Genomic DNA, 25,033 nt, shown 5'->3' with positions numbered 1-25,033 from the left:
TTTCCAGGCAAGAATACTGGAGTAGGTGGCCATTTCTTTCTCCAAGGGATCTTTCCCACCCATGGATCGAACCCGGGGCCTCCTGCACTGCAGAGAGATTCTTTATCAACTGAGCTACCAGGGAAGCTCAGCCTTAGAGCCACCACTTATTTCCAAAGTTACATAGGTCAGTATATTTTCCTCCACTCCCTTCAGTGAGGTTGTTTCACACATCTGTGATATAATTAGATTCTTTCATCATAGTCTGCATTCCATTCTGGGATACCCTGGCCTACTAAATGATTAAAAAAAATTTTTTTCATATATTAAACATCACTCTTTGTACTGTAATGTTCTATAGGTTTGTTAAATGAATAGCATCATATAGAATACAATATCATAACAGAATTTCACCACTGTAAAAAATCTTCTGCTTCACTTATTCAACTCTTCCCCTACTTCAATCCCTGGCATACTGATCTGTTTACTATCTCCATACTTTTGCCTTTTCCAGAATATCATATAAATAGAATCATACAGTATGTGGCCTTTTCAAACTGGCTTCTTTCACTTAGCAATATGCATTTAAAATTCATCTTGGTCTGTGCATAGTTTGACAGCTCAATCCTTTTTATAGTATTCCACTGTATGGCTGTATCACAGTTTGCTTACCCGTGCATTTATTGAAGGACACCATGGTTGCTTCCAGAAGCAATGATTATGAAGAAAGCTTCTATAAACATCTCCGTGAAGGATTTTACATGGATATGTTTTCAAACGAGTGTAAATACTTAATACTACACTTGTAGACTGTATGAAAGAGCATGTTTAGCATTGTAAGAACTTTCCAAACTCTTTTCCAGAATGGCTGTACCATTCTTCATTCTCATCAGTAATGAATGAGAGTTCCTGTTGTTTTGCATCCTCACCAGCAATTGGTACGGTCAGTTCTTTTTTCCAGTAGTTGTGTATGGATGTGAGAGTTGGACCATAAAGAAGGCTGAGTGCCAAATAATCAATGCTTTTGAATTGTTGTGCTAGAAAAGATTCTTGAGAGTCCCTTGAACTGCAAGGAGATCAAACCAGTCGATCCTAAAGGAAATCAACCTTGAATATATATTGGAAGGACTGATGCTGAAGCTCCAATTCTTTGGACACCTGATGCAAAGAGCCAACTCACTGGAAAAGGCACTGATGCTGGGAAAAATTGAAGGCAAAAGGAGAGGGGGCAGCACAGGATGTGATGGTTAGATAGCATCATTGACTCAATGGACATAAATTGGAACAAATTCTGGGACACAGTGAAGGACAGGGGAGCCTGGCGTGCTGCAGTCCATAGAGTTGCAAGGGGCTAGACATGACTTGGCAATTGAACAACAACAATAGGAGGAAATAAAAATTTAAAGAAAGATCTTGATACACAGTGCCACATTTCTCTTCAGAAGTTTGTACTTATTTCTCTGAAGTAACTTGTTCCTAACTCTATTGTTCCCCACATTTCATCAGGCACCAAGTCATGCTGATTTTTATGCTTGTTGACAGTTCCATTCTCTCCATTCTGAAAGCCACTCCCCTGATTCAGGCTTTCATTACCTCACACCATGACTAAACACAACAGCAAGACTGCTTGTTTCCTAGACTCCAGTACCTCCTTGTTACATATCCCAACCATACAATGCAGTCCAAACAAAACAAAACCAAACAAAAAGATGTAATCTCCCTTTGACAATTTTTATCTTGGTAACTTTTTCTTTTCAATAACTATGAAGTAAAATTTAAAGCCCTCCATCCAGTATTCAACATTTCTTTAACCAAATTTCTCTTTAATCTTCTTTGATTTCCCTGCACTGACCAAATTAGTCTTTTAGCCATTCCTTCCCATTTGGAAGGCTTTACTTCTTTTATTTTCCTCAGTTAGTTCCGAGTCCAAAATGATAATAATCAAAGCTTCTGCCTAAACTCAATACTGCAGAGTAGTTTATTCAGTTCAGTTCAGTCGCTCAGTCATATCCAACTCTTTGCGACCCCATGGACCGTAGCACAGCAGGCTTCCCTGTCTATCACCATCTCTTGGTGCTTGCTCAAACTCATGTTCATTGAGTCGGTGATGCCATCCAGCCATCTCATCCTCTGTCATCCCCTTCTTCTGCCTTCAATCTTTCCCAGCATCAGGGTCTATTCCAAGGGGTCAGTTCTTTACATCAGGTGGCCAGAGTATTGGAGCTTTAGCATCAGTCCTTCCAATGAATATTCAGGACTAATTTCCTTTAGGATGGACTGGTTGGATCTCCTTGTAGTCCAAGGGACTCTCAAGAGTCTTCTCCAACACCATAGCTCAAAAGCATCAATTCTTTGGCGCTCAGCTTTCTTTACAGTCCAACTCTCACATCCACACATGACTACTGGAAAAACCATAGCTTTGACTAGATGGGCCTTTGTCGGCAAAGTAATGTCTCTGCTTTTTAATATGCTGTCTAGGTTGGTCATAGCTTTTCTTCCAAGGAGCAAGCATCTTTTAATTTCATGGCTGCAGTCACCATCTGCAGTGATTTTGGAGCCCCCCCAAATAAAGTCTCTCACTGTTTCCATTGTTTCCCCATCTATTTGCCATGAAGTGATGGGACCGGATGCCATTATCTTAGTTTTTTGAATGCTGAGTTTTAAGCCAGATTTTTCACCCTCCTCTTTCACTTTCATCAGAAGGCTCTTTAGTCCTTCTTTGCTTCCTGCCATAAGGGTGGTGTCATCTGCATATCTGAGGTTATTGATATTTCTCCTGGCAATCTTGATTCCAGCTTGTGCTTTATCCAGTAGTCAAATTTGCTTTTCGGTTGTTTAATAGTATTCTTTATTATTCCCACTTGCATTTTACTACCAAATCTTAGTTAATAAGTATATTCATCAGTGTAACTGAAAAGAGGTACTTTAAATCATTTGCTTCTTTTATGTTTTCTCTAAAGACTTGGCAAAGTACCATGTACAACAGGAATTAAATAAATGTGAGTTGAATGAACATGTGAAAAAACTGCAAATGTAATTTGAAATATTTTATTTAAATTTTTATTACACAAAAAATATATCTTCATTGTGGGGGGAAAAAAGTCTAGAAAATATAAATATTCAAAAAAGAAAAAATTTAAATAAATCTCCATACAATTCCAATATCCAAAGATAATTACTATTAACATCTTGGTTTTACATGTAACATACAATACTTTCTCCATACATGTATGATATTTGATTTGAAGTGATGACTATGCTTTGTAATATGGAATGTCTCTTAAGTTATGTACCTTTAAAATGTACCTCAAGGGGCTTCCTGAGTCAAGCTTATTAGTAAAGAATCTGCCTGCCAATGCAGGAGACATGGTTCCATCCCTGGTCTGGGAAAATTCCACATGCTGCAAGTAAGCCTATGCTGCTGCTAAGTCACTTCAGTCGTGTCCAACTCTGTGCGACCCCACAGACGGCAGCCCACCAGGCTCTCCCGTCCCTGGGATTCTCCAGGCAAGAACACTGGAGTGGGTTGCCATTTCCTTCTCCAGTGCATGAAAGTGAAAAGTGAAAGTGAAGTCGCTCAGTCATGTCTGACTCTTAGTGACACCATGACTGCAGCCTACCAGGCTCCTCCATCCATGGGAGTTTCCAGGTAAGAGCACTGGAGTGGGTTGTCATTGCCTTCTCCAAAGTAAGCCTATAGCCCACAACTATTGAGTCAGTGCCCTAGAGCCCAGGAACCAAAACTCTTGAGTCCACATGCCACAATTACTGAAGCCTACACACCCTAAAGCCCATGTTCTGCAACAAGAGAAGCTATCACAATGAGAAGCTGATGCACTGCAACTAGAGTAGCCCCTGCCAATCACAACTAGAGAAAAGCCCATGAAACAACAAAGACCCAGCACAGCTAAAAATAAATAAATATTTTTTTTAAAGTATTTAAGAAAAAAGAGAAAAAAATTAGCTAGAAAAAATAAAGTGTACCTCAAAAGGTTAACTTGACATACAAAATTTCTTGGTCAAGGTGCATAGCATCACACATAGAAGTATACTAGTCACTTGAAGTAGACTTGGTATTTCTGATTTCCAGTTTAGAGATCGTCCCATCAACTCCTACTTCCTCTCAACCCTATTGCATATTTTCCTTGACATGCTGTCCTTTATCCAACAATTTAAGGATTATGGAATCATGACAGAATCCCAAGAAAGAAAACGGATATTAATTGCTTTCTCCTCTCTCCATCATTGAGAACTTGAGTGATTCTACCACAAGAGGTATTTATATACTTGACAGTTTTACAGGCTTGAAATACACACACACACACACACACACACACACACACACTCAAGTGTATATAAGTATATACATACATATACTTCTCCCATTTTGGGGTAGGCTCAGTAAATTTCCTGAATAATTTGGTATAATTTTCTTAGCCTGTGTGGTGGGTAGTCCAGCTGCAGGCATAGCTCATTATTTTTTAAAATATGCTTGATTCATACATCTTGCAGGTATATTCAGTTACAGCTTAAATAAGTGGTAGCTTTCGATTTAGTTGCAATTGTATGATTTTTCAATTGTACAAAGTTGTGCCCAGAACTTTCTGGAGGATGGACAGTAGGTTAGAAAGTTAGGCATCTGTAGCATTGTTTGGTTAAAAAAAAAAAGCTTCCCTGGAGGCTCAGTGGTAAAGAATCTGCCTGCTAACACAGGAGACATGGGTTCAATCCCTGATTTCGGAAGATTGCACATGCTGAGGAACAACTAAGACCAAGAGCCACAACTTCTTTAAAAAATCTTTGGGCTATACAGTCTTCCCTTTTCCTTCTCTGTCTGAAAGATGATCAGAAGGAAGACAGTGCTTTGCAACACATTACAACTATACCTTAATAAGTATTCCCATTGGTTTTCTGTGCAAAATATTTTATTCCAATGTTAATTTCCAACAAATATACTTTTAAGAGGGATATTGTACTCCACTACTTATTCAGAATTTGAAAAATCAGTGTATTTTTTTTTCCCAGTAGTAAATACCATCTTAATATATATCAAAACCAAGGTTACCCATTAAATCACATTAATACTTACTGATATTTTACCCTGAATAAGACTTTTTTTTTTGCTGCACAGCACAGCCTGTGGGATCTTAGTCCTCCTAGGGATCTAACCTGTGCCCCCTACATTGGAAAGCAAAGTCTTAACCACTGGACCACCAGGGAAGTCCTGAGTATGACTTTATATATTCATCAAATGTGTTACTTGATATGATGATTTTTCAATTAGTTTTCACATTTGTAAAACCACAAGAATTTTGCATATATAGAAATATTAAATTATACTTAATATAGAATCTTTATAGCAGTCACCAAAATCTAGGAGACTGAGAGGTCCTAACTCCAATACTGACTGTCAAACTACTGACAACATGTGTCTCAGGTACAGTTCCTGGTGAAACAAAGGTCATTGCTCAATCGTATTTTCCCAGTTATATTCAGGGTAGGTTGCTAGGAACTAAGTAGAGAGTATATTTTTCTTTTTTAAATATACTGGGGAAAATGTATATATCCAGATTTTCTTTCTGTCTGTCCTTGAGATTCATTACATTTGTTTAAATGAATTTAAAGAGTTTGTTCAGGGAGCTTTATCAGGAATTATATTTGTATTAGTGGTAAGAATGACAAACAGTTCCTTTGTAGTGTTGCACTAGTCAATACCTGTTTTTGCCTAAGGATGTAGCCATACCAATTCTGGATAATCCAGCTTTGAAGTGGGTTGGGCAGTGCTGGGTTTCATTTGTTGGTGCTATTAATTTGAGTTGTGACCTAGTCACACATGTCTACTGAAGATATAAGGTAATTAAGCTCCATAAATTCTAACTAAAGCCAGTGTACATGGCATTTTACATCAAAACAGTTTTCTAGAAAAGGTACTTTCCCCCCACTTTCTACGATGTACTATCTAAAAGGAATATTTACCTTAAATGTTCTGTTCTTGTAAAATATTCTCTTTTTGGCATGTGGAATGCCAAGCATTTACCAAATGCCAAGCAAGCATTTACCAAATGTTCACCATCTTCAAAATGCTCTTTAAATAAATGTTTGACAGAATTTATTTTAAAAGTCATTTTCAAAATAATTTTTGGTAGAATTTTTAGATTTCAGTTCAAGGAAGGTGAAATATTAAAAATTACACAATCAAGATATACAAAGCCCTTTGTTAAAGCTGCAAGAGGGTAGCCAATACCAAAACTTTTGTTTTTAGCCAGTCTCTCGTGGTTAAACTCATATGGACATTCTCTGGGTCAAAGAATATTCGCCATTCAAACTTTTAAAGCTCTCATTATTGACAAAGGCGATAGAGAGAGATAATAGAGGTAAAGAGAGAGCTCCTTAGAGCTAAGGGGAGAAGACCCCCTTAGCTAGCCTTGTTTCGCATCACAGAGACCTGACAAAAATTAGTTTGGCTGCCAGGGGTAGGTAGAGGACTCCGGAAAAGTGACTAAAAAAATGAGTCTTTGCTATAAGTTTGGCACTTTGCTAAGCACCTTAAGTTGTTACCAATTTATTCATAACAAGTGAATCAGGGAGGTACTAAAATTATCCGCATTTTGCAGACGAGCGAAATGAAAGTCACAGAGATTAAACAACTAACGCCGGGAGGTCACACAGCAAATAAGTGGCGGCCCTAAAACTCGAAACTGCGCCAGAGCACGCACTCTGAACCATTGCGTTCTGCCCCGCGATGTGATTCCGCACGCTGTCACGGCCTTCCCACCCTCCTTCGTGGGACAGTTCCCAGTACTGAGGCATGGCGCTGTCCAGCCCTCAGGCCCGCCGCCTTCAACAGGCAAGGGAACGTAGCCCCGCGGGGAGACCCCGCCCGCAGGTTGTAGAACAGCCGCGCCCAGCCACGTCCAGGCTGGCCGGCTGGCCGAATCGCCTCCCGGCGGTCATCCTCAGCAGCCTCTTTGGTTCCCTCAGCTCGGCGGTCTAGGCTCCGCTCGGAAAGGCTAGTGGCACGCAGCCAGAACGTCCCCGCTCACTCGCCCGTCCTAATCCCCTACTCCCACCCAAACAGCCTGAAGCTGAGTTTATACAGCCTCACCTGTCCCAGAGGAGGCGACCTCTCTAGTGACTGACGCACCGCTTCTCCAACCAGGGACTGGCAGGAAGGTGGAGCCTATCTGAGACTGATAGCTTCTTCCCTCCAATCCCCGTGCAGCAACTCTCGGCGCCTTGGCGGAGAGCGACAGGTGGGAGCTGCGTTACCTCCGTGCCTCTTGCACACTTGACGTAAGAGCCTTACTAAACCCTGGGTGAATTCGCTCCAAATCTCACCAATTCTTGCAGGTCGTCACTTCAGCCGTCATTTTAATCAAGAGTGGAAATTCCCCAACCCTTTCCCGTCACCTCAGATGGGGGCGGGATGAATGGTATCCTTACTGACCAATTGTACCACGCGACGTCCTGTGACAAAGTGACCGACACTTTATGTCGCCAATGAAGTTTCCCATTGTCTGGGGTCACTGTGACTGACCACAAGGCCAACTAATCCACTTTAAGGTCGTGAGGCGATAGTCAGAGAAACTGGCCAATAGACATAGAAAAAGACCGGAAGTCGGCGCGTGGGGAATAGGAGGCGGGTGTTCGCAACCGCCTAGGCCTGCGCTGGTCAACGCAGCTTGAGGGCCGTGAGCCAGCGAGCAGCGCGTGACGAAGAGTCTGAGCGACGGGTCGCCTTGACCAATAATCTGCAGCCGCTGGGGAGCTGCAGCCAGTGGCGAGTGTAGGGGGCGGGAGGCAGCAGGTTAGGCAGTGAGAAGTTAGTGGCGCTGCTGGGACGGGGGGGAAGGAGACGCTTCTTCCTCCTGCTGCTTCTCTCGTTCCCGGGATCGGCGGCGGCGGTGGCCGCGGCCGCGAGTGACTCGGCAGCGTCTCCGGCTCCGCGTGCGAACCATGCTGACCGACGGCGGAGGCGGCGGCACCTCCTTTGAGGAGGACTTGGACTCGGTGGCTCCGCGATCCGCCCCAGCCGGGGCCTCGGAGCCGCCTCCGCCGGGAGGGGTCGGGCTGGGAATCCGCACTGTGAGACTCTTCGGGGAGGCCGGGCCGGCTCCGGGAGTCGGTGGCGGCAGCAGTGGTGCAGGCGGAGGGGACGCGGCGCTGGATTTCAAGTTGGCGGCTGCTGTCCTGAGGACCGGGGGTGGAGGCGGTGCCTCTGGTAGCGACGAGGACGAGGTGTCCGAGGTACGGCTCTAGGACCCCTGCTTTCCACACAGCTTGAGGCACGAATTCTCTCTGGGCCGGCGCAAGGCTCGGGCCACCCTCCCGCTGCCCAGATGGAGTCGTTCACTGTCAGCGATCGGCTCCCTGGCTGCAGTGGCGGCTGTGCGGGCCTAGTGCGCCCTCGGCTTACTCTTCGGCTCGAGTCGGACCGGTTCCCGTCACCATCCACAGACCCACAATAGGGAGTCCTTTGGTCTCTGAGCTTCGCGCGGGAAGCGGGACTCCTCAGGCACCTCCCGCCCACCCCGCTTTGGCGACGGGGGTGGGGGCGGGGTCTTGCCAGAGTCCCTGCCCTTGGTACTGAGAGAGCGGGACAGAGAGAGGGTGAGGGTGAGAGACGGACAGAGAGGGCTGGCTTGCGTAAAGAGCATTGCCACTGTACTGTGTGTCTCCTCTGAGTTGAAGGATTGGGCATTATTTGCTTTATGCCTTACTTGTGTGCTTAAGGAGGGTTCTTAATTCCCGTTTGGTCTGAGACAGGTGAGTACTAAGGAGCTCTGCTTTTGCGCTGAGAAATCACGTGGGTCCTTGCACCTGGGACTTTGTGTGAAGTTAGACAGGAAGAGAAGGTTCCAGTGCTTGTTTGGGCTTCGCAACAGCTGGATAGCTGAACTCTGGAGATTTTTAGGCTTGGAGAAGATGAGGTCCCCTTTGGATACCTTTTGCAGTGAGGGAAATTTGTTATCAGGATCTTCGTTCCTTTCAGCTGTTAGGCGCATACTGGACATTTTTAGGTTTAGGCAGCCTAGAATGGGAGGCATCAACTTTTGGGCTCTAGGGCTAAAGGAGATATTTTACGTTTGTACTTTCTCCCCCTGACTATGGCTTTGTTATAGTTCTGTCCTGTGGTGACTGTTGTTCTAAGAGCTTAGAATATTCTATTTTGATTCTAAGATGCCTGGTTCATCCCCTATGACCAATTATTTTAACCTCTGATCTTGGTCTTAAAGTACAGGGGCTTCTCTGTATGTACAACTGTCCTGGCTGTTGTATTGAGAGGCATAAGGAGAAACTGTATTTGTGGGTTGTAAAATACTGTTAGTGCGGTCTTCCCATTCTTGATCGGAACAGGAATTCTTTTAGTTTTTTCTAACCCCAGTATTTTGCTTGAAATAAACTTTGTGTGTTGTAAAGGAGACAGTTCCTTGAATGTCTCTATGAATTTCACTATAAGAGAAATAACTTCTAAGCCAAGGTGGTACAGGATTTTGAGTAGGCAGTTAACGTAAAGTGTCTCTGGAGCACTTCCACTCCTGGGCTTGTGGAAGGCTTTCATTTAGACTTTGAATGAAAACTGATGAGAAATGAACCTAGAATATAGTTACTCTGTACCTAGGAAGTAAAGATTAGAGTCTGTTTTTCTTTGAAACTTGTTAGAGAAACTGAAAAAGTTTGCTTTGGTCTGAATGTGATAGAAGGATGATGTTCTTGATTTTTCTGGACCATTTTTGCACAGTTGTCATTGATGAAGTGAGAGATCACACATTTGTTTTTACTTCAGTAGTAGTCTTAAATTTCTTCAGAGGTAGAATGCTAGTGAGACTCCATAGTTATCATACTCTAACTCTATGGGCTTGTGTGTTATAGCTGGAGAAATGAGCTTTTGAAGTAACCAATTTTGCAAGACTTGTTCAGACACACAGATTATTTCATTTGGAGTCTCCACACCAGGCTGTTAAAGCTGTGAGCAGAATTCACACCTTTTGTGTGATTTTCTTTGGTGTTATCATAGAAATTATTCACGATTCCTTCAGCCACTTAGGCTAATGGTAGGAGAACCTCTTATTCTCCTAAATTTTCTATGCTTAAGGGATTTAGATATTAAGTATATATAGGTAGACGTCACTTTTGGATAGAGATTTCTGGAGTACCCACAAACTTGAGCCTAGCCTAAGATAATGCTTAATATGCATATAGATTCTTTCTTAACCTGAGGAGACAGGAAATTTTATTTTTATGTCCTATTCATCCATATCATATAAAAAAGAAATTCCTGGAATATCTAGTGTATGTTGAATGTGTGGTAGGGTATAGTCTGTGCCTTTGTGAGTGAAATGACCTTTTTTTCTCAAGCAGATTTCTTGGATTTTCTCATTTCTCTCTGACAAGATGATAGTCTTCTCCCTTATTATTACCTTTGAGTTTTATTTAGTGTAGAAAGATCATAAGTAATATTCTTCAAAAAATACTCACCCAACTGACATTTGATGAATAATAGTAGAATTTTTATTTTCATCATACCTAGTTGTTTTAGAACCAAATATTTAGAATGGAGACATTCAGAGAGAAGAGTTTGTGAGTGAAGTTTGTCTTGTTCCCCAAGTGGGGCAGGCCTAGGTGAGAAATGAATAAGAAATATGGAGGCTTAGAGCATTTGCTCTAGAATTAGCTGAAGGATTTTGAGTAGGCAGTATATATTTGGTATACAAAGATATAAATACTTTAAGGATCTCTTTTCTATTCTTTTTTAGAGCCTACATCTGAGAAAAAAAAACAAAGTACTTTCTCTTGCTGGCTAAGTCAAAAGACCTTTTAATTTGAAGAAGTGGCTTGGATCTTTTTGTACATTTCTTACATTAGAATTGATCCTTGTTGTTTTAAACATTGGGGTGGATACTTGTTTTCTGTTTCTTCAGGCATGTTGAGCATGTTCATTAGCTGTCAAGGTCCTTGAACAGAAAAGTCAGAACTTGCCCTGGATTCTTTTGAAATGTACCCATTTTTCAGAATAGAAGTCAGGTTGAAAATTATTTAAAAACTAATTTTTAAATGTTAATTTTAGATTTGTAATCTTTTTTTTTTTAAGTAAGGTAAAAGGAAAATAAAATTCTAAAGAGAGGGTTTTGGTCAGGTTTATGACCTTTAATTTTTCTGTGTTAAGAACGTATGCATATACTGTATGTATACATGTGTGACATCTTCCTTTAAAAATTAAAAAAATAATAAAGTAATATAATCTTATGGCTAAAAGTTCAACAGTGTAGATAATAGATATAATATGAAAAGTAAAAAGTTCTCCTCACCCTTACTGACCCTTCAGATCCCACTCAGAGGTAATGAGTATTACAGTTTTCCTTTCAGTAAAATTTCTAGGCCTATATAAGCCAATGCGTATATGTTTAGCTGTTCCCATACACACTTAAAACATTAGAAATTAGAAATCATTTTAATTAGAAAGCATTGCTGAAGCTTTTTTATATGAGGCAAATGCTGTATTTACAATTAGGTAAAAGCAAAAGGAAATTGGGTTTAACATTTTTTTTTTTTTTTTGCAGGGGTTTAACATTTTATAGCAAATTATAGCAAAAGCTTTGTAGGGAATTTTTTTTTTTTCCCTGAAAATTATGTTAAGAGTCAAACGCAAAAGCCATACAGAGGTTCCTTCTGATTTTCTCTAATAGGAGATGGATCATTTCCTTTAGGGTTATTTACAGTCTACTGTGTGGAGCAAAGTTTCTCAACTACAACATATCAAAATTTGGAGCTATATTAATTCTTTGTTGTGAGGGGTGCTCCTGACTTCAGCAGCATCCCTATCCTTTACCCACTGGATGCTGGTAAAACACAACTAATTGTGACAGCTAAAAATGTCCTTTGTTGTTGTTTAGTCACTAAGTTGTATTCATCTCTTTTTGCAACTCCATGGGACTATAGCCTGCCAGACTCCTCTGTCCATGGGATTTTCCAGGCAAGAACACTTGAGTGGGTTGCCATTTCCTTCTCCAAGGGATCTTCCCCATCCAGGGATCGAATCTGCATCTCCTGCTTGGCAGTTGGATTCTTTACTTACTACTGAGCCACCAGGGAAGTCCCAAAATGACCTTAGACAAAGCCAGATGTCTTTGGGGGCAAAATCACCCCTGGTTGAGAACCACTGGTCTAGAGGCCCACTCTTATCTGGGATGGCAATTTTGTCATCAGTACTCTATATTCAAAGTTCAGGTAAACAAGGTGAGTCACTGCTTTTAATAACATCTCAGGGCTTATGTTCATAACTGAACAAGAGAGAAATGGAAAGAGGGTAGGTACTGACAGGTTTAATGTTATAAATTTTCCATGATAAATTTATAATTTTGGGAAACTTTAAAATACTATGTTGTTTTTGAAAAATTCATTTATTGCCCATGAAAATGAATTTCTAAAAAACCTTTATGGGGACTTTGTTAAAGGTAGAAAGGCTATATTCCATAAATTATCAGCAATAGTGATAAAACAGGGTTTTCCAGGTGGCACAGTGGTAAAGAACCCACCTATGAATGCAGAACATGCAAGAGATTCAGGTTCAATCCGTGGGTTGGGAAGATCCCCTGGAACAGGAAATGGCAACCCACTCCTGTATTCTTGCTTGGAAAATCAAATGGACAGAGGAGCCTGGTGGGCTACAGTCCATGGGGTTGCAAAGAGTCGGACACGATTGAGCTCATACACACACACACAGTGATAAAATAGGAAATGTACCTTTGTATTCTAGTGAGCAAATTTTGGAGACATCAGAATGTCAATTGAAAGAAGAATTACATATTATGACGATAGCAAATTTTTTATATTACATGAGTACCAACCTTGCACAAGTTTCATTCTATAAAGCCTTCAGACTTTACATAAAATGATTCGTTGATGAGTATGGTTGTATGAATGGCGGGTCAAAACAAAGTTGATTAGGTATGGGTAGAGGAAAACCTTATTGTGAAACTTTAAGTATGTAGAGGTTTTCTTTTGGTTATTATTTAGTATATTTTGATAGGTGATTTATATTTGCATAGTTCATAAGACTAATAAGGCGAACAGAGTAAAAAGATCCTGACCTGCCCTTTATACTTTTAATGTCTTGATGTCCTTTCAGAATAATTTAAGGAAATACAAATGTGTAGTTTTATTTTTCCCATTGTTATACAATGATGTCCTCCGGGAGTTGGTGATGGACAGGGAGGCCTGGCGTGCTGCGGTTCATGGGGTTGCAAAGAGTCAGACACACTGAGTGACTGAACTGAATTGAACTGATTGTGATACAAAAGATAACATACTATTCACGTGAGATTTTTAAATGGTGAATTTGATAAAAATTTAGACTTTCTATCTAATCAAAGTGATAAAACATGTTAAGAATGAAGCTTTGGAGATGAGTTTAGGCACATTCTTTTCTGAGCCTATCAGATGGTAGAATGATGACCTCTGAAAATCAGTTCTGACAAGATCGGGCGCGTTCAGGATGGTATGGCCGTAGACTGAAAATCAGTTCTGGCCTTCTGATTCAATGAGATAAGATAAATAAAATCTGTTGCTTTAGTATTAGTCTTGAGTTGGCAAGTAAAAAGAAAAGAAATGAGGAGTCTACTCCTTTTTTTTTTGGCAAAATTTACCTTCCTACAGAACCAAAGTTTTAATAAATAAATTCTTTATCTTTTTTTCAATGCACTTTAAATGAACTCTTTCAATATATCTTCTTAGACATTATGATTTACAATTTTCCTCTCCTGTTGCTTGTCTATATAGTCACCGAATCTTGGTGATAGTCCTATCTCATCTCATTTTTAGGTAACTGCTACCATTTATTGAATGCTTGTTATATTCCAATACCATATTATATAAGGGCTTCGCAGGTGGCTCAGACAGTAAAGAATCTGCTTGTAATGCGGGAGACCCCAGGTTTGATCCCTGAGTTAGGAAGATACCCTGGAGAAGGGAATGCAACTCACTCCAGTATTCTTGCCTGGGGAATTCAATGGACAGAGGAGCCTGGTGGGCTACAGTCCATGGGGTCCCAAAGAATCAGATACGACTTGAGTGACTAACACACACATAAAATACTTTGGTTATTTTATTTAATCATTCAACATCCCTTTGAGGTGAGTATTATCTACAGTTTCATAGATGAATAAATGTAGGTTCAGAGAAATGATCAATTCAGAAAACAACAAAAATGGTTAGTGTTATTTATACAGCTAGAAATCGATAAAGCTAGGATTTGAATCCAGAACTCATGCTATTTCACATTAAGAACTAGGCAAAGTTTTTGGTTACCAGTGCTCTGCCTCCAATAATTACTTGCTTAATCTCTATTGAAGTTTTATGGATCTATAATGAAATCAGAAAAGTAAGGACAATTTAGTGAAATTGTCATAAAGCATTCTTTTCCCACTTTTTTCTATTTTGACTTAGTACCCTTTTTACTGTTATGAAAATTAATTTTTAAAATATCTGTGTTTGACAAAATATCAAATTGGAAAGTTCATGTTAGGACTCTGGTTAAAGCCTCAAAAGTCTGGGAACCATTAATCTAAAAAACTTGCTCAGGATCACACAGCTAATTTATAGTAGAAAATAGGTCACGTGACTCCTATTGTAGTTAACTGCTGTATTGTCCTGCTGACTGTTTCTCTTCTGACACATGAATTTATTAATAATTAATTGTTTAAGAAATGCCTATGAGCTTCCCTGGTGGCTTGGATGATAAAGAATCTGCCTGCAATGCTGGAAACCCAGGTTTTGTCCCTTTTGGGAAGATCCCTTGGAGAAGGAAATAGCAACCCACTCCAGTATTCTGCTTGGAGAATTCCACAGACAGAGGAGCCTGGCAGGCTGCAGTCCATGGGGTTACAAAGAGTCTGACACCACTGAACAACTAACACTTACTTAAGAAACACATGTCTCAAACTAGCATATAATCTGTAGTTGACCTTGTTGAAAAGCTTTTATATTATATAATGAAATTGATGACTGCCATGTGAATCAATATATTTTAAGAAGGCAGTCAAAGGTGTACCAGTGGGAATCAGAGGAGCACAACTTTAAGGTAATTTTGTCATTGCTCTTAAACTTGAAAAGTTCAGGCCTTCTCATTATTCATTTTAAGAGAATTAAATATTAAAAGTACCAATATAGAAAGGCAGATACCCAACTTTGCACCTTTGCCACTATGGGAAACATTGGTTTTAATTTGTAAAAATTAAAATCTGTGTGCTGTCTTATAGTTACTTACAGTGTACAGTTCTTGTGAATGAAGATCATTTGCCTTATGATGGTCGACAGGTTTACCTTTTTTTCTGGTCAACTTTACCTAAACCGGGAGGAAAGTAAAGTTGTATATAAAGCTTTTTTATTTGATAAGCTGAAATTTAGCAACAGTTTATCAAAGAGTACATTATGCTCTTCCTCCACTATATATCCTTCTGTTCTCACAAAGTTTTCCCCTTAATGGATGCTGCTTTTGTTAGTAAAAATGGGTTTTTTTGTTTGTTTGTTTTTATGTAGATATCCCACTGTATCCTAATATTTTGATTCACCTGCATTAGTTTGCAGTTTTGAAAAAAAAGCAAGTAAACTCCCAGGGATTAGCCCCAGGAACCAAAGAGCTGAACAGGAGAACAGTTTACTAAGTTGTTACGATGCTATGTGATGAGGACAGTTAGGTTATGAACAGTTTTTTAAATTGTGGTAAAACATGCATAACCAAATTCACCATTTTAACATTTTTTTTCCCCAGTTGTGGAGAAGGAAGTGGGAAATGGCAACCCATTCTAGTATTCTTGCCTGGGAAATCCATGGAGAGAGGAGCCCAGTGGGCTGTGTACAGTCAGTCCCTGGGGTGGCAAAAGAGTTGGGCACAACTTAGTGACTAAACAACAAAGTCACAAGTACTGTTACCTTGGAAATTAAAATCTAAAACTTTGGCTATATTTCAGTAGCATACACATAACTTACTAAAACTGAACAGAACCATTAAAATTAATCTTGCTATATATTTGCAGAAAATAATGAATTGGTACTTGAGTTGAAAAAAGTTGCCTTTGATGTTCTGGTTAAAAAAACTTCCTTTGTTTTAAATATGTTTGTGTATGTTTCAGTACATGTATCACATATGTACTGAATAAAGTGATGAGAATTAACTTTGTATTTACTTTGTAGGAGTTATTATGTAAATATGCAGACAAATGTATTTTGGATTGTGTGTGCAGTGAGTTTTTTGTTGGATCCAGCTTATAAATATGCCAATTATATACCCTCATATACTTGTCTGATTTGAGTTTGTAAAATGAGGACTCCTTTTTACACACTTGACAAAGAAGGAAAAGAGCTAAAAAAAATTGTGTTAAAATATGTGCAACAGAAAATTTACCTATTTTTTTTTTTTTTGTCACACTGAGCAGCATGTGGGATCTTAGTTCCCAGACCAGGGATGGAACTCACATCCCCTGTGGTGGAAGCAGGAAGTCTTAACCACCCAACTACCAGAAAAATAAAAAATTTACCATTTTAACCATTTTAAAGTGGTTATAAGTACCTTCACATTGTTGTGTAACCATTACCACTGCTGCTGCTGCTGCTAAGTCGCTTCAGTCGTGTCCGACTCTGTGCCACCCCATGGACTGCAGCCCACCAGGCTTCTCTGTCTATGGGATTTTCCAGGCAAGAACACTGGAGTGGGGTGCCATTGACTTCTCCAAACCATTACCACTAGCCACCTCCAAAACCTTTTCATCTTCCAGAACTGAAACTCTGTACCCATTAAGCAGTAATGCCCTGTCCTCCCTTCTCCAGCCCCTTAATAATCACAATTAACTTCCTTTTCTGTGATTTTGTCTGCTCTGCTGCTGCTGCTAAGTCACTTCAGTTGTGTCCGACTCTGTGCGACCCCATAGGCGGTGGCCCACCAGGCTCCCCCGTCCCTGGGATTCTCCAGGCAAGAACAGTGGAGTGGGCCGCCATTTCCTTCTCCAATGCATGAAAGTGAAAAGTGAAAGTGAAGTCGCTCAGTCGTGTCTGACTATTCACAACCCCATGGACTGCAGCCTACCAGGCTCCTCTGCCCATGGGATTTTCCAGGCAAGAGTACTGGAGTGGGTTGCCATTGCCTTCTCTGTCTACTCTAGATATCTCAAATAAGTGAAATTATTCAGTTTTTCTACTTTTGGTGATTGGCTTATTTTACCTAGCATAGTGTCTTCAGGTTCATGTTTGCATCATGTGTGAAATGTGAGCTGTGCTTAGTTGCTCAATCGTGTCTGACTCATTGAGACCCCATGGACTGTAGCCCACCAGGCTCCTCTGTCCATGGGGATTCTTCAGGCAAGAATACTAGAGTGAGTTGCCATGCCCTCCTCCAAGGGATCTTCCCAACCCAGGGATCAAACCCAGGTCTCCTGCATTGCAGGCGAATTCTTTACACTCTTGAGTGAGGAGGGAAGCTTGTGTGAAACTTAACTGAATACTATTCTGTTGTTAGGTATGTAACATTTTTGTTTATTCATTCATCTGTTGATGGACACTTGGACTGCTTCTCTACCTTTTGGCTTTTGTGAATATGCTGCTGTGAACATGGGTGTATAAATACCTTTTCAAGTCCCTGCTTTTGATTCTTTTCTGGTATCTACCTAGAAGTGGGATTGCTGGATCATCTGTTAATTCTATTTTTAAGTTTTTGAGGAACCACAATACTGCTTTCCATAGCAGCTGTACCATTTTACATTCCCACTCGCAAAGCACAAGGTTTCCAATTTCTCCATATTCTAGCCAATCTTCTTGTTTTCTGTTTTGTTTTTGATTTTGAGACTAGTCATCTTAATGGGTGTGGTTTCAATTTGTATTTCCCTAATAATTAGTGATATTGAACATCTTTTCATGTGCTTCTTGGCCATTTGTGTCTCTTCTTTGGTGAGATGTCTATTCAAATCCTTTGCCCTTTTTTTTGGCCACATCTTGCTGTTTGTAGGATCTTAGTTCCCTGACCTGGGATGGAACTGGCCCCACCCATCCCCACAGTGAAAGTGCTGAGTCCTAACCACTGGATTGCCAGGGAAATTCCTCCTTTGCTCATGTTTAGTTGAGTTGTTTCTTCATTAACTGTAGAAGTTCTTTGGACGTTAATCCCTTATCATATCATATATATATATATGTATAATTTACACATATTTCTCACATTCCATTGGTTGTCTTTTTACTCTGTTGTCCTTTTGTGCTTAAACAGTTGTAATATTATTTATTTGACTGCACTGAGTCTTAGTTTTGGCACGTGGGGTATTTGTTGCATCATGCAAGATCTTATGTTGGGGCAAGCCTGCTATAGTTGGCATACGATCTCCAGAGCACTCGGGCTCCGTAATTGCTGTGCAGGAGCTTGGTTGCCCAGCGGCACGTGGGATCCTTAGTTCCGCAACCAAGGATTGAAGGTTTTATTTTAGGGACTTCCCTGGTAGTCCAGTGGCTAAGATTCTGAGCTCCCAATGCAGGGGACCTGAGTTCATTTCCCATTGGGGAACTGGATCCCACATATTGCAACTAAAAAGTTCATGTGCTGCACCTAAAAGATCCTGCGTGCTGCAGCAAAGATCATAGGTCCCACATCCCAACTAGGATCCCGCACAGCCAAATTAATAAATAAAAGTATTTTTAGAAAGGTTTTAATTTAGATGAAGTTCAGTTTATCTAATTTTTTCCCTTATTGTCTGTGCTTTTGTGTGCTAAGCACACAAAACGTGCTTGTGTGCTAAGTTGCTTTAGTCTCACTTACACTGTTCTCCATTCAGTAGCTATTTATTGACCATCTAGTGTATGTCAGGCACTGTGCAGAACAACTGGATATAAACAATGGTGAAAAAGACAATTATGAATCTTGGCCTTCATAGATCTTCCAGTCTAACTGGGAAGTGAAAGTGAAAGCTACTCTTTGAGACCCTATGGACTGTAGCCTGCCAGGCTCCACTGCCCATGGAATTCTCCAGGCAAAAATACTGGAGTGGGTTGCCATGCTCCTCCAGGGCATCTTCCCGACCCATGGATTGAACCTGCAACTCCTGCATTACAGGCAGATTCTTTACGCCTGAGCCACTGGGGAAGCCCTTTTATATCCATAAAGTTGTTGCCAAATCCAATGTCTTGAAGATTCTTTTCCCCCATGTTTTCTTCTAAGAATTTTAAACTTTTAGCTCTTACATTTAGATCTTTGAGCCATTTTGACTTGATTTTTGTATATGGTGTAAGATCAGAGTCTAAACTATATTCCTTAGCTTGTGGATATCCAGTTTTCCCTGCACCATTTGTTTAAATGACTATAATCTCTCCTTTGAATGGCCCTGACATCCTTGTTGAAATTAATTGGTCATATGGGGGAGGGTTTTTTCTGGACTTTCTGTTCTATTTCTTTGGTTTTTATGACTGACTTTATGCCATTATTGCACTGTATTGATTGCTGTAGTTTTTGTAGTTAAGTTTTGAAATCAGGCAGCATTAGTCCTCCAACTTTGTTCTTTATCAAGATTGTTTTTGGAGAAGGAAATGACAACCCACTCCAGTACTCTTGCCTGGAGAAGCCTGTAGACAGAGGAGCCTGGTGGGCTGCTGTCTATAGGGTCACACAGAGTTGGACATGACTGAAGTGACTTAGCATGCATGCATGCATTGGAGAAGGAAATGGCAACCCACTCCGGTATTCTTGTCTGGAGAACCCCAGGGACAGAGGAGCCTGGTGGGCTGCTGTCTATGGGGTCACACAGAGTCGGACACGACTGAAGTGACTTAGCAGCAGCAGCAGCAGCAAGATTGTTTTGACTAGTCACGTTTCCTTAAGATTACATGTGAATTTTAGGATCGGTCTTTGTATTTCTGTGAAAAATGCTATAGGATTTTGATAGGGATTGCACTGAATCTATAGATTGCTTTATGAGAACAAGTTTGAGTACAGATCTTACTTAATTGATTCACCACAGTTGATATTAGCAAATCAAAAAGCTTGAGATTGACAAAACATTTGAAAACATTTGAAACATTCGAAGACTGAGCTTTCACTAATGTCTTCCCAAAGCCATTGATTCCAGTTCACGTGGAATACTGTGCTCTAAGTAGATGTTTATCTAATATGGTGGTTTTTTCCCCTAGTTTGTCCTCATATTAACTAATTTGTGATTGATCACAATGCTTCACATACAGATTAAATGCTAGAAAGAACAATTTTTATTCTTTTTATCACTGGAGGTGAGTTCAGTTTTGAAAAAATTATCTCGATCTGGTATTAAATCTAGATAAATAAACCTGTAGTATTTTCTTTAATAATGTAGAATTTTAAAGTTTTCATACAGGCATTTTATGAAATCCGAGTCAGACAGTAAAGGCCGTGTCAGTTGATACCTTGAGTGGTACACTGTACTTGCAGCACTTAATCAGCTTCTAATTGATTTTTTTTTTCTCATGTTTACCTATTCTGCTAAATTTCTAATTTTGCCTTTTAAAAAATATACAGTTGCTAAATTCAGTGACATGTGACACAAACTATCATTATCAAAGAGCAGATTCCAAGGATATATTCTCCCTCTCTTTTTTGCTACTTTTTATAATTTCAAACTTACTGGAAAGTTGCAAGAATAGTATAAAGAACTCCTCCCATATAACCTTTGTCCAGATAGATCAATTGTGTTCATTTTATCCCATTCCTGTATCCTCTGTCTCTCTCTCAGATTTATTTTCTGCATAACTTGAAAGTGGGTTGCATACATCATGCCTTTTTTACCCTTAAATTCTTTAATATACCTTTCCTAACAAGAAAGGCATTCTCTTACATAACCACAGTGTATTTATCAAGATAGGAAATTTAACAAATTTCAAAAGTATTTTTCAAATTCACATTCCTAAAGTTGAAAAAATTGAAATAGAATTCACATAATATAGAATTCATTCTTTAAATTGTACAATTTCAATTGTTTTTAAATATATTCACAGAATTGTACAACCTTCACCATTATCTATTTTAAAACATTTTCATCACCCCAAACAAAACCTTGTACCCATTAGCAGGCATTTCCCGTTCTGCTGTCCCTGCAGCTTTTGGTACTCACTAATCTATTTTCTGTCTGTCTGGATTTGTCTGGTCTGGGAATTTCGTATAAATGGAATCAAACAATATGTGATTTTTTTGTGTTCACGTCTTTCACTTATTATATTGTTTTCAAGATTTCTACATGTTGTATCACGTATCGGGTTTTCCTGGTGGCTCAGCTGGTAAAGAATCCACCTGCAGTCTACGGCTATACCACCCTGAATGCACCTGATCTCGTCTGATCTCGGAAGAATCCGCCTGCAATGTTAGAGATCTGGGTTTGATCCCTGGGTTGGAAAGATCGCCTGGAGAATTCCATGGACTACAGTCCATGGAGTTGCAAAGAGTTGGACAGGACTGAGTGACTTTCACTTTCACTTTATCATGTGCCAGTACTAAATTGAAATGTTGTGGATGTACAACATTTTGTTCATTGGTTGATGATGTTTGGATTATTTCCATCTTTTGACTATTATAAATTATGATACTATGAACATTGGTATGCAAGTTTTTTATGATGATATCTTTTCATTTTCCTTGAGTGTATACCTTGGAGTTGAAGCTTAATCATATCATAACTGTTTTATTTTCTGAGAAGCTACCAGGCTGTTTTCTATAGCAACTTCATGACTTTACATTCCCACCAACAGTATATAAAGGTTCCAATTTCTCCACATCTTTGTTAACATTTTTTTAATAGCCATCCTAGAGGGTATGGAGATTATTGTGACTTTGATTTGCATTTCCCCAGTGACTAGTGAAGTTGCATCTTTTCATGTGCTTGTTGTCTATTTGTATGTCTTTGGAGAAGTGTTTTTTCAGATCTTTTCCCCATTTCTTGGTTGGATTATCTTTTTATTGTTGAATTATGTTTGTTTGTTTTTAGGGGAAAAAACCCCATGTATTCTGGATACTGTCCCTTATCAGATACGTGATTTTGAAATATTTTCTCCCATTCTGTCAGCTGTCTTTTCACTTTCTTGATTTTGCCATTAAATTTAAAATCTTTGGTTGGACCCAGTTTTTATATTGACCTATTTTTTCTTTTGTTGCTTGCGTATTTGGTGTCATGTCTAAGAGACCATTGCATAATTCTGAGTTATGAAGATTTACTCTTGTTTTCTTCTTTTCTTCTAAGAGTTTTATACTTTAAGCTCTTACACTTAGGTCTTTGATCCATTTTGAGATTTGAAGGAATTATTTATTTTTGGCTCTGCTGGGTCTTTGTTGCTATGTGTGGACTTTCTCTAGTTTTGAGGAGCGCGGGCTCCTCTGTACTTGTGGTGCACAGCTTTTCATTGCAGTGGCTGCTTTTCTTGCAGAGAGCATAGGCTCTAGGGCTCATGGGCTTTGGTAGTTGTGGTACGGGGGCTCTAGAGTGCGGGCTTAGTAGTTGTGGTGCACAGGCTTAGTTGCCCCATGGCATCTGGAATCTTCCCACAGCAGAGATGGAACCTGTGTCCCCTGCATTGGCAGGTAGATGCTTAAACCACTGGACCACCAGAGGAGTCCCATTTTGAGATCTTACAGAAGATGTGAGATAGAGGTCTAACCTCATTCTTTTGAATGTAGATATCTAATTGTCCCAGCACCATTTGTTGAGAAGACATTTCTTTCTCCATTGAAGTGTCTTAGCCCCCTTTTCAAAATTTGTTTGACTTTAAATATGATGGTTTATTTTTGGAATGTTATTTCTGTTTTATTCCACTATTCTGTATGTATTCCACTTTATTCTTTTTTCGAGATTCTTTTGGCCTTTCTGGGTTACTAGATATGTTCTTGTTCTTTATCTAGTCTTCAGAAGAGGCTTAATAGAGGGTGTTTTGTATGCTACAGAATTTGTGGTCACACACAAAACCCACCCCTTCTCCATTAATAATGTTCATCTCTTGAAATTTCTACTCCTCTTGTATACACTGAAGGTGGATGTTGGGAACTCTTATAATTAAACCTGTGTTTGCAAGCTATCAGAAGAACAAGTTGTTGCAATGTCTTTTTATGCATCCCTTCCCAGAAAGACACTGGGTATATATTTGAGAGGAGACAAACTTGAAGAGGAAGGAGGTGGTTAGTTTGAATAGTTGTAATCTAAGTGCATCTGATGTGGACTGTATATAGCCTGCAAGAGGAATATGGACAGAATTTCTTTTTCCAGAATAATAAACAGGTAAATGGAATAAAATATAAAACATGGCGATTAGAGTGTTTGCATCTGGCATCTTCTGACAGTTGTTTAAGAGGTATGAATTCAGTATTTGAGTAACACACTATTAGCTTGACACCCAAGCCAGTGTTATCACCTGTGTTATTACACAAACAAATCTTAGATATTACTGCCCAAATGGTCCCAATTAGGCTAATTTACTAGTTAGTTTGGCTCTGAATAGTGAGAATGTATACTGTTTTAGTACCTGATGTGCTTGGGACTTGACTGACAAGTTAACAAAGAAAAGTTTATTTTCTTTTGGTTTGAAGATATTATTATTTAAGGCTATACTTAAATCAGGAGCATGGATTTGACCTATTACCACCCCTTCCCCAACAAAATTTTGAATAATATAAAAATATATCATCAAAAGTATTTACTACTGTGTATTATCTCCTTGTTAATCTGTTAAAAGCATATTCTCAGTCTCTACTGAGGAAAAGCAATGTTTAGTTTGGGGTAGGGCCTCTTTCATGAACTCATATCTTACATAATAAAATTTTATCTATTAGAACCCTTGGCACTCTGTTTAAGAATTCTGATTGGTATTGCAGATTCCACAATAATTTAACTAGAACCTGCTATTTGTTAAGCTTTGTTCTGGGGTTTAGGATTAGATTACAAAGATGAAAAAATGTGGTGCCTACCCTTGAAGACATCAGGCTTTTCAGGAACATGAACATTTCAGAGAAATGTGAAAACAAGGTAAATTATTTATACAAAGTATATTTCCCCTTCTAAACTACTTTTGCATAGTAACAGATTATATTTGAGTGTTTGTTCAAGGCATGTGTACCTTAATTACATAACCTCATTTAATATTTTCCTAGTCTTGTGACAGCCTAAAATCCTTACCTCAGTGTAGGGATCATTGCCCTGTGTTAGTTGGATGATCACTATAAAGGTTGATGTTTGGGTGTTTTCAGGAGTTTGATGGGCTTTAAGTGACAAGTTTAAAGGGGAAGTGATTTAAAATGAAAGGATACAAATTTCATTAGCATAAGACTGCAAAACCACAACTACTGCATTATGTTCTATAAACTCTCCAAGCATGTTCTGCTCCAGAGCTTTTGGCATTTGTACTTCACTCTCATAGGAGCTTTTTTCTCTTAGATACCTGTGTGGCTTCCCTCTTTTACCTATTTTAGTAGTCTAAGAGCATTTCCTACTGCCTACTGTATGTATGTTCCATAAACATCTCAGATTCAAGCCCTAAAACTGAACTCATCGCTTTCCCCTCTACCCTGCCCCCCCACCCTGTAAATTGCATTGCCCTGAAACTAGTCAGTGTAGTTAGAAACTTTGGACTGCATCTGCTGTTTCTTACTACACGTATCCAAACAGGCACTGAATCCTGTAGTTTATTTCTTAACATCTTGTTTATTTGTTTCTTTCTCTGTATTCTCATTGCTTTGCTGTAAATCAAACCATCATTTTTCACTTGTACTTACTGTAGTAATACCTGGCTCTATCTGTTCAGTACCTCTATGATTAAACCTCTAATTCTTCTCTACCTTGCTATCACAGTAAATTGTCTAATGCCAGTTCAGTCATGTCACTCCTTTGGCAAAAAGCCTTCCCGTTCCTTAGATAAAGGATAAATCAAATTCCTTAGTATGGCATACCAGGTTATTTAGGATTTGGTTTCTGTTTCTTTCCTTGCCGTATCCTCCTTTATTTGCTTTTTATATTTAAGCCATACCAAATTGCTGTAGTTCTCTGAACATTTCAAGCTATTAAACGTCCCGAGTAAATTA

At 39.5% G+C, this 25,033-nt stretch overlaps 1 protein-coding gene across 6 annotated transcripts in view; it reads left to right on the top strand.

Moving 5' to 3' along the window:
- The first annotated feature begins 7,791 nt into the window (after nucleotides 1-7,791).
- LOC122439823 (ankyrin repeat and KH domain-containing protein 1) overlaps nucleotides 7,792-25,033 on the top strand; it is a 104,807-nt gene continuing 87,565 nt past the window's right edge. For 5 of the 6 annotated variants that reach the window (XM_043465301.1, XM_043465302.1, XM_043465300.1 and 2 more), the window contains exon 1: nucleotides 7,793-8,226. In XM_043465301.1, coding sequence (XP_043321236.1) covers nucleotides 7,936-8,226 — 291 coding nt within the window. In that variant the 5' untranslated portion in view covers nucleotides 7,793-7,935. Of the gene's footprint in view, nucleotides 8,227-25,033 lie in introns of all 6 variants that reach the window. The other variant, XM_043465303.1, reaches the window with a different exon arrangement.

Source organism: Cervus canadensis, chromosome 4 (genome assembly GCF_019320065.1).
Source record: "Cervus canadensis isolate Bull #8, Minnesota chromosome 4, ASM1932006v1, whole genome shotgun sequence".
Taxonomy (NCBI): domain Eukaryota; kingdom Metazoa; phylum Chordata; class Mammalia; order Artiodactyla; family Cervidae; genus Cervus; species Cervus canadensis.
Note: the sequence above shows the minus strand (reverse complement) of the source record. Positions and strands in the feature narration are given on the sequence as shown.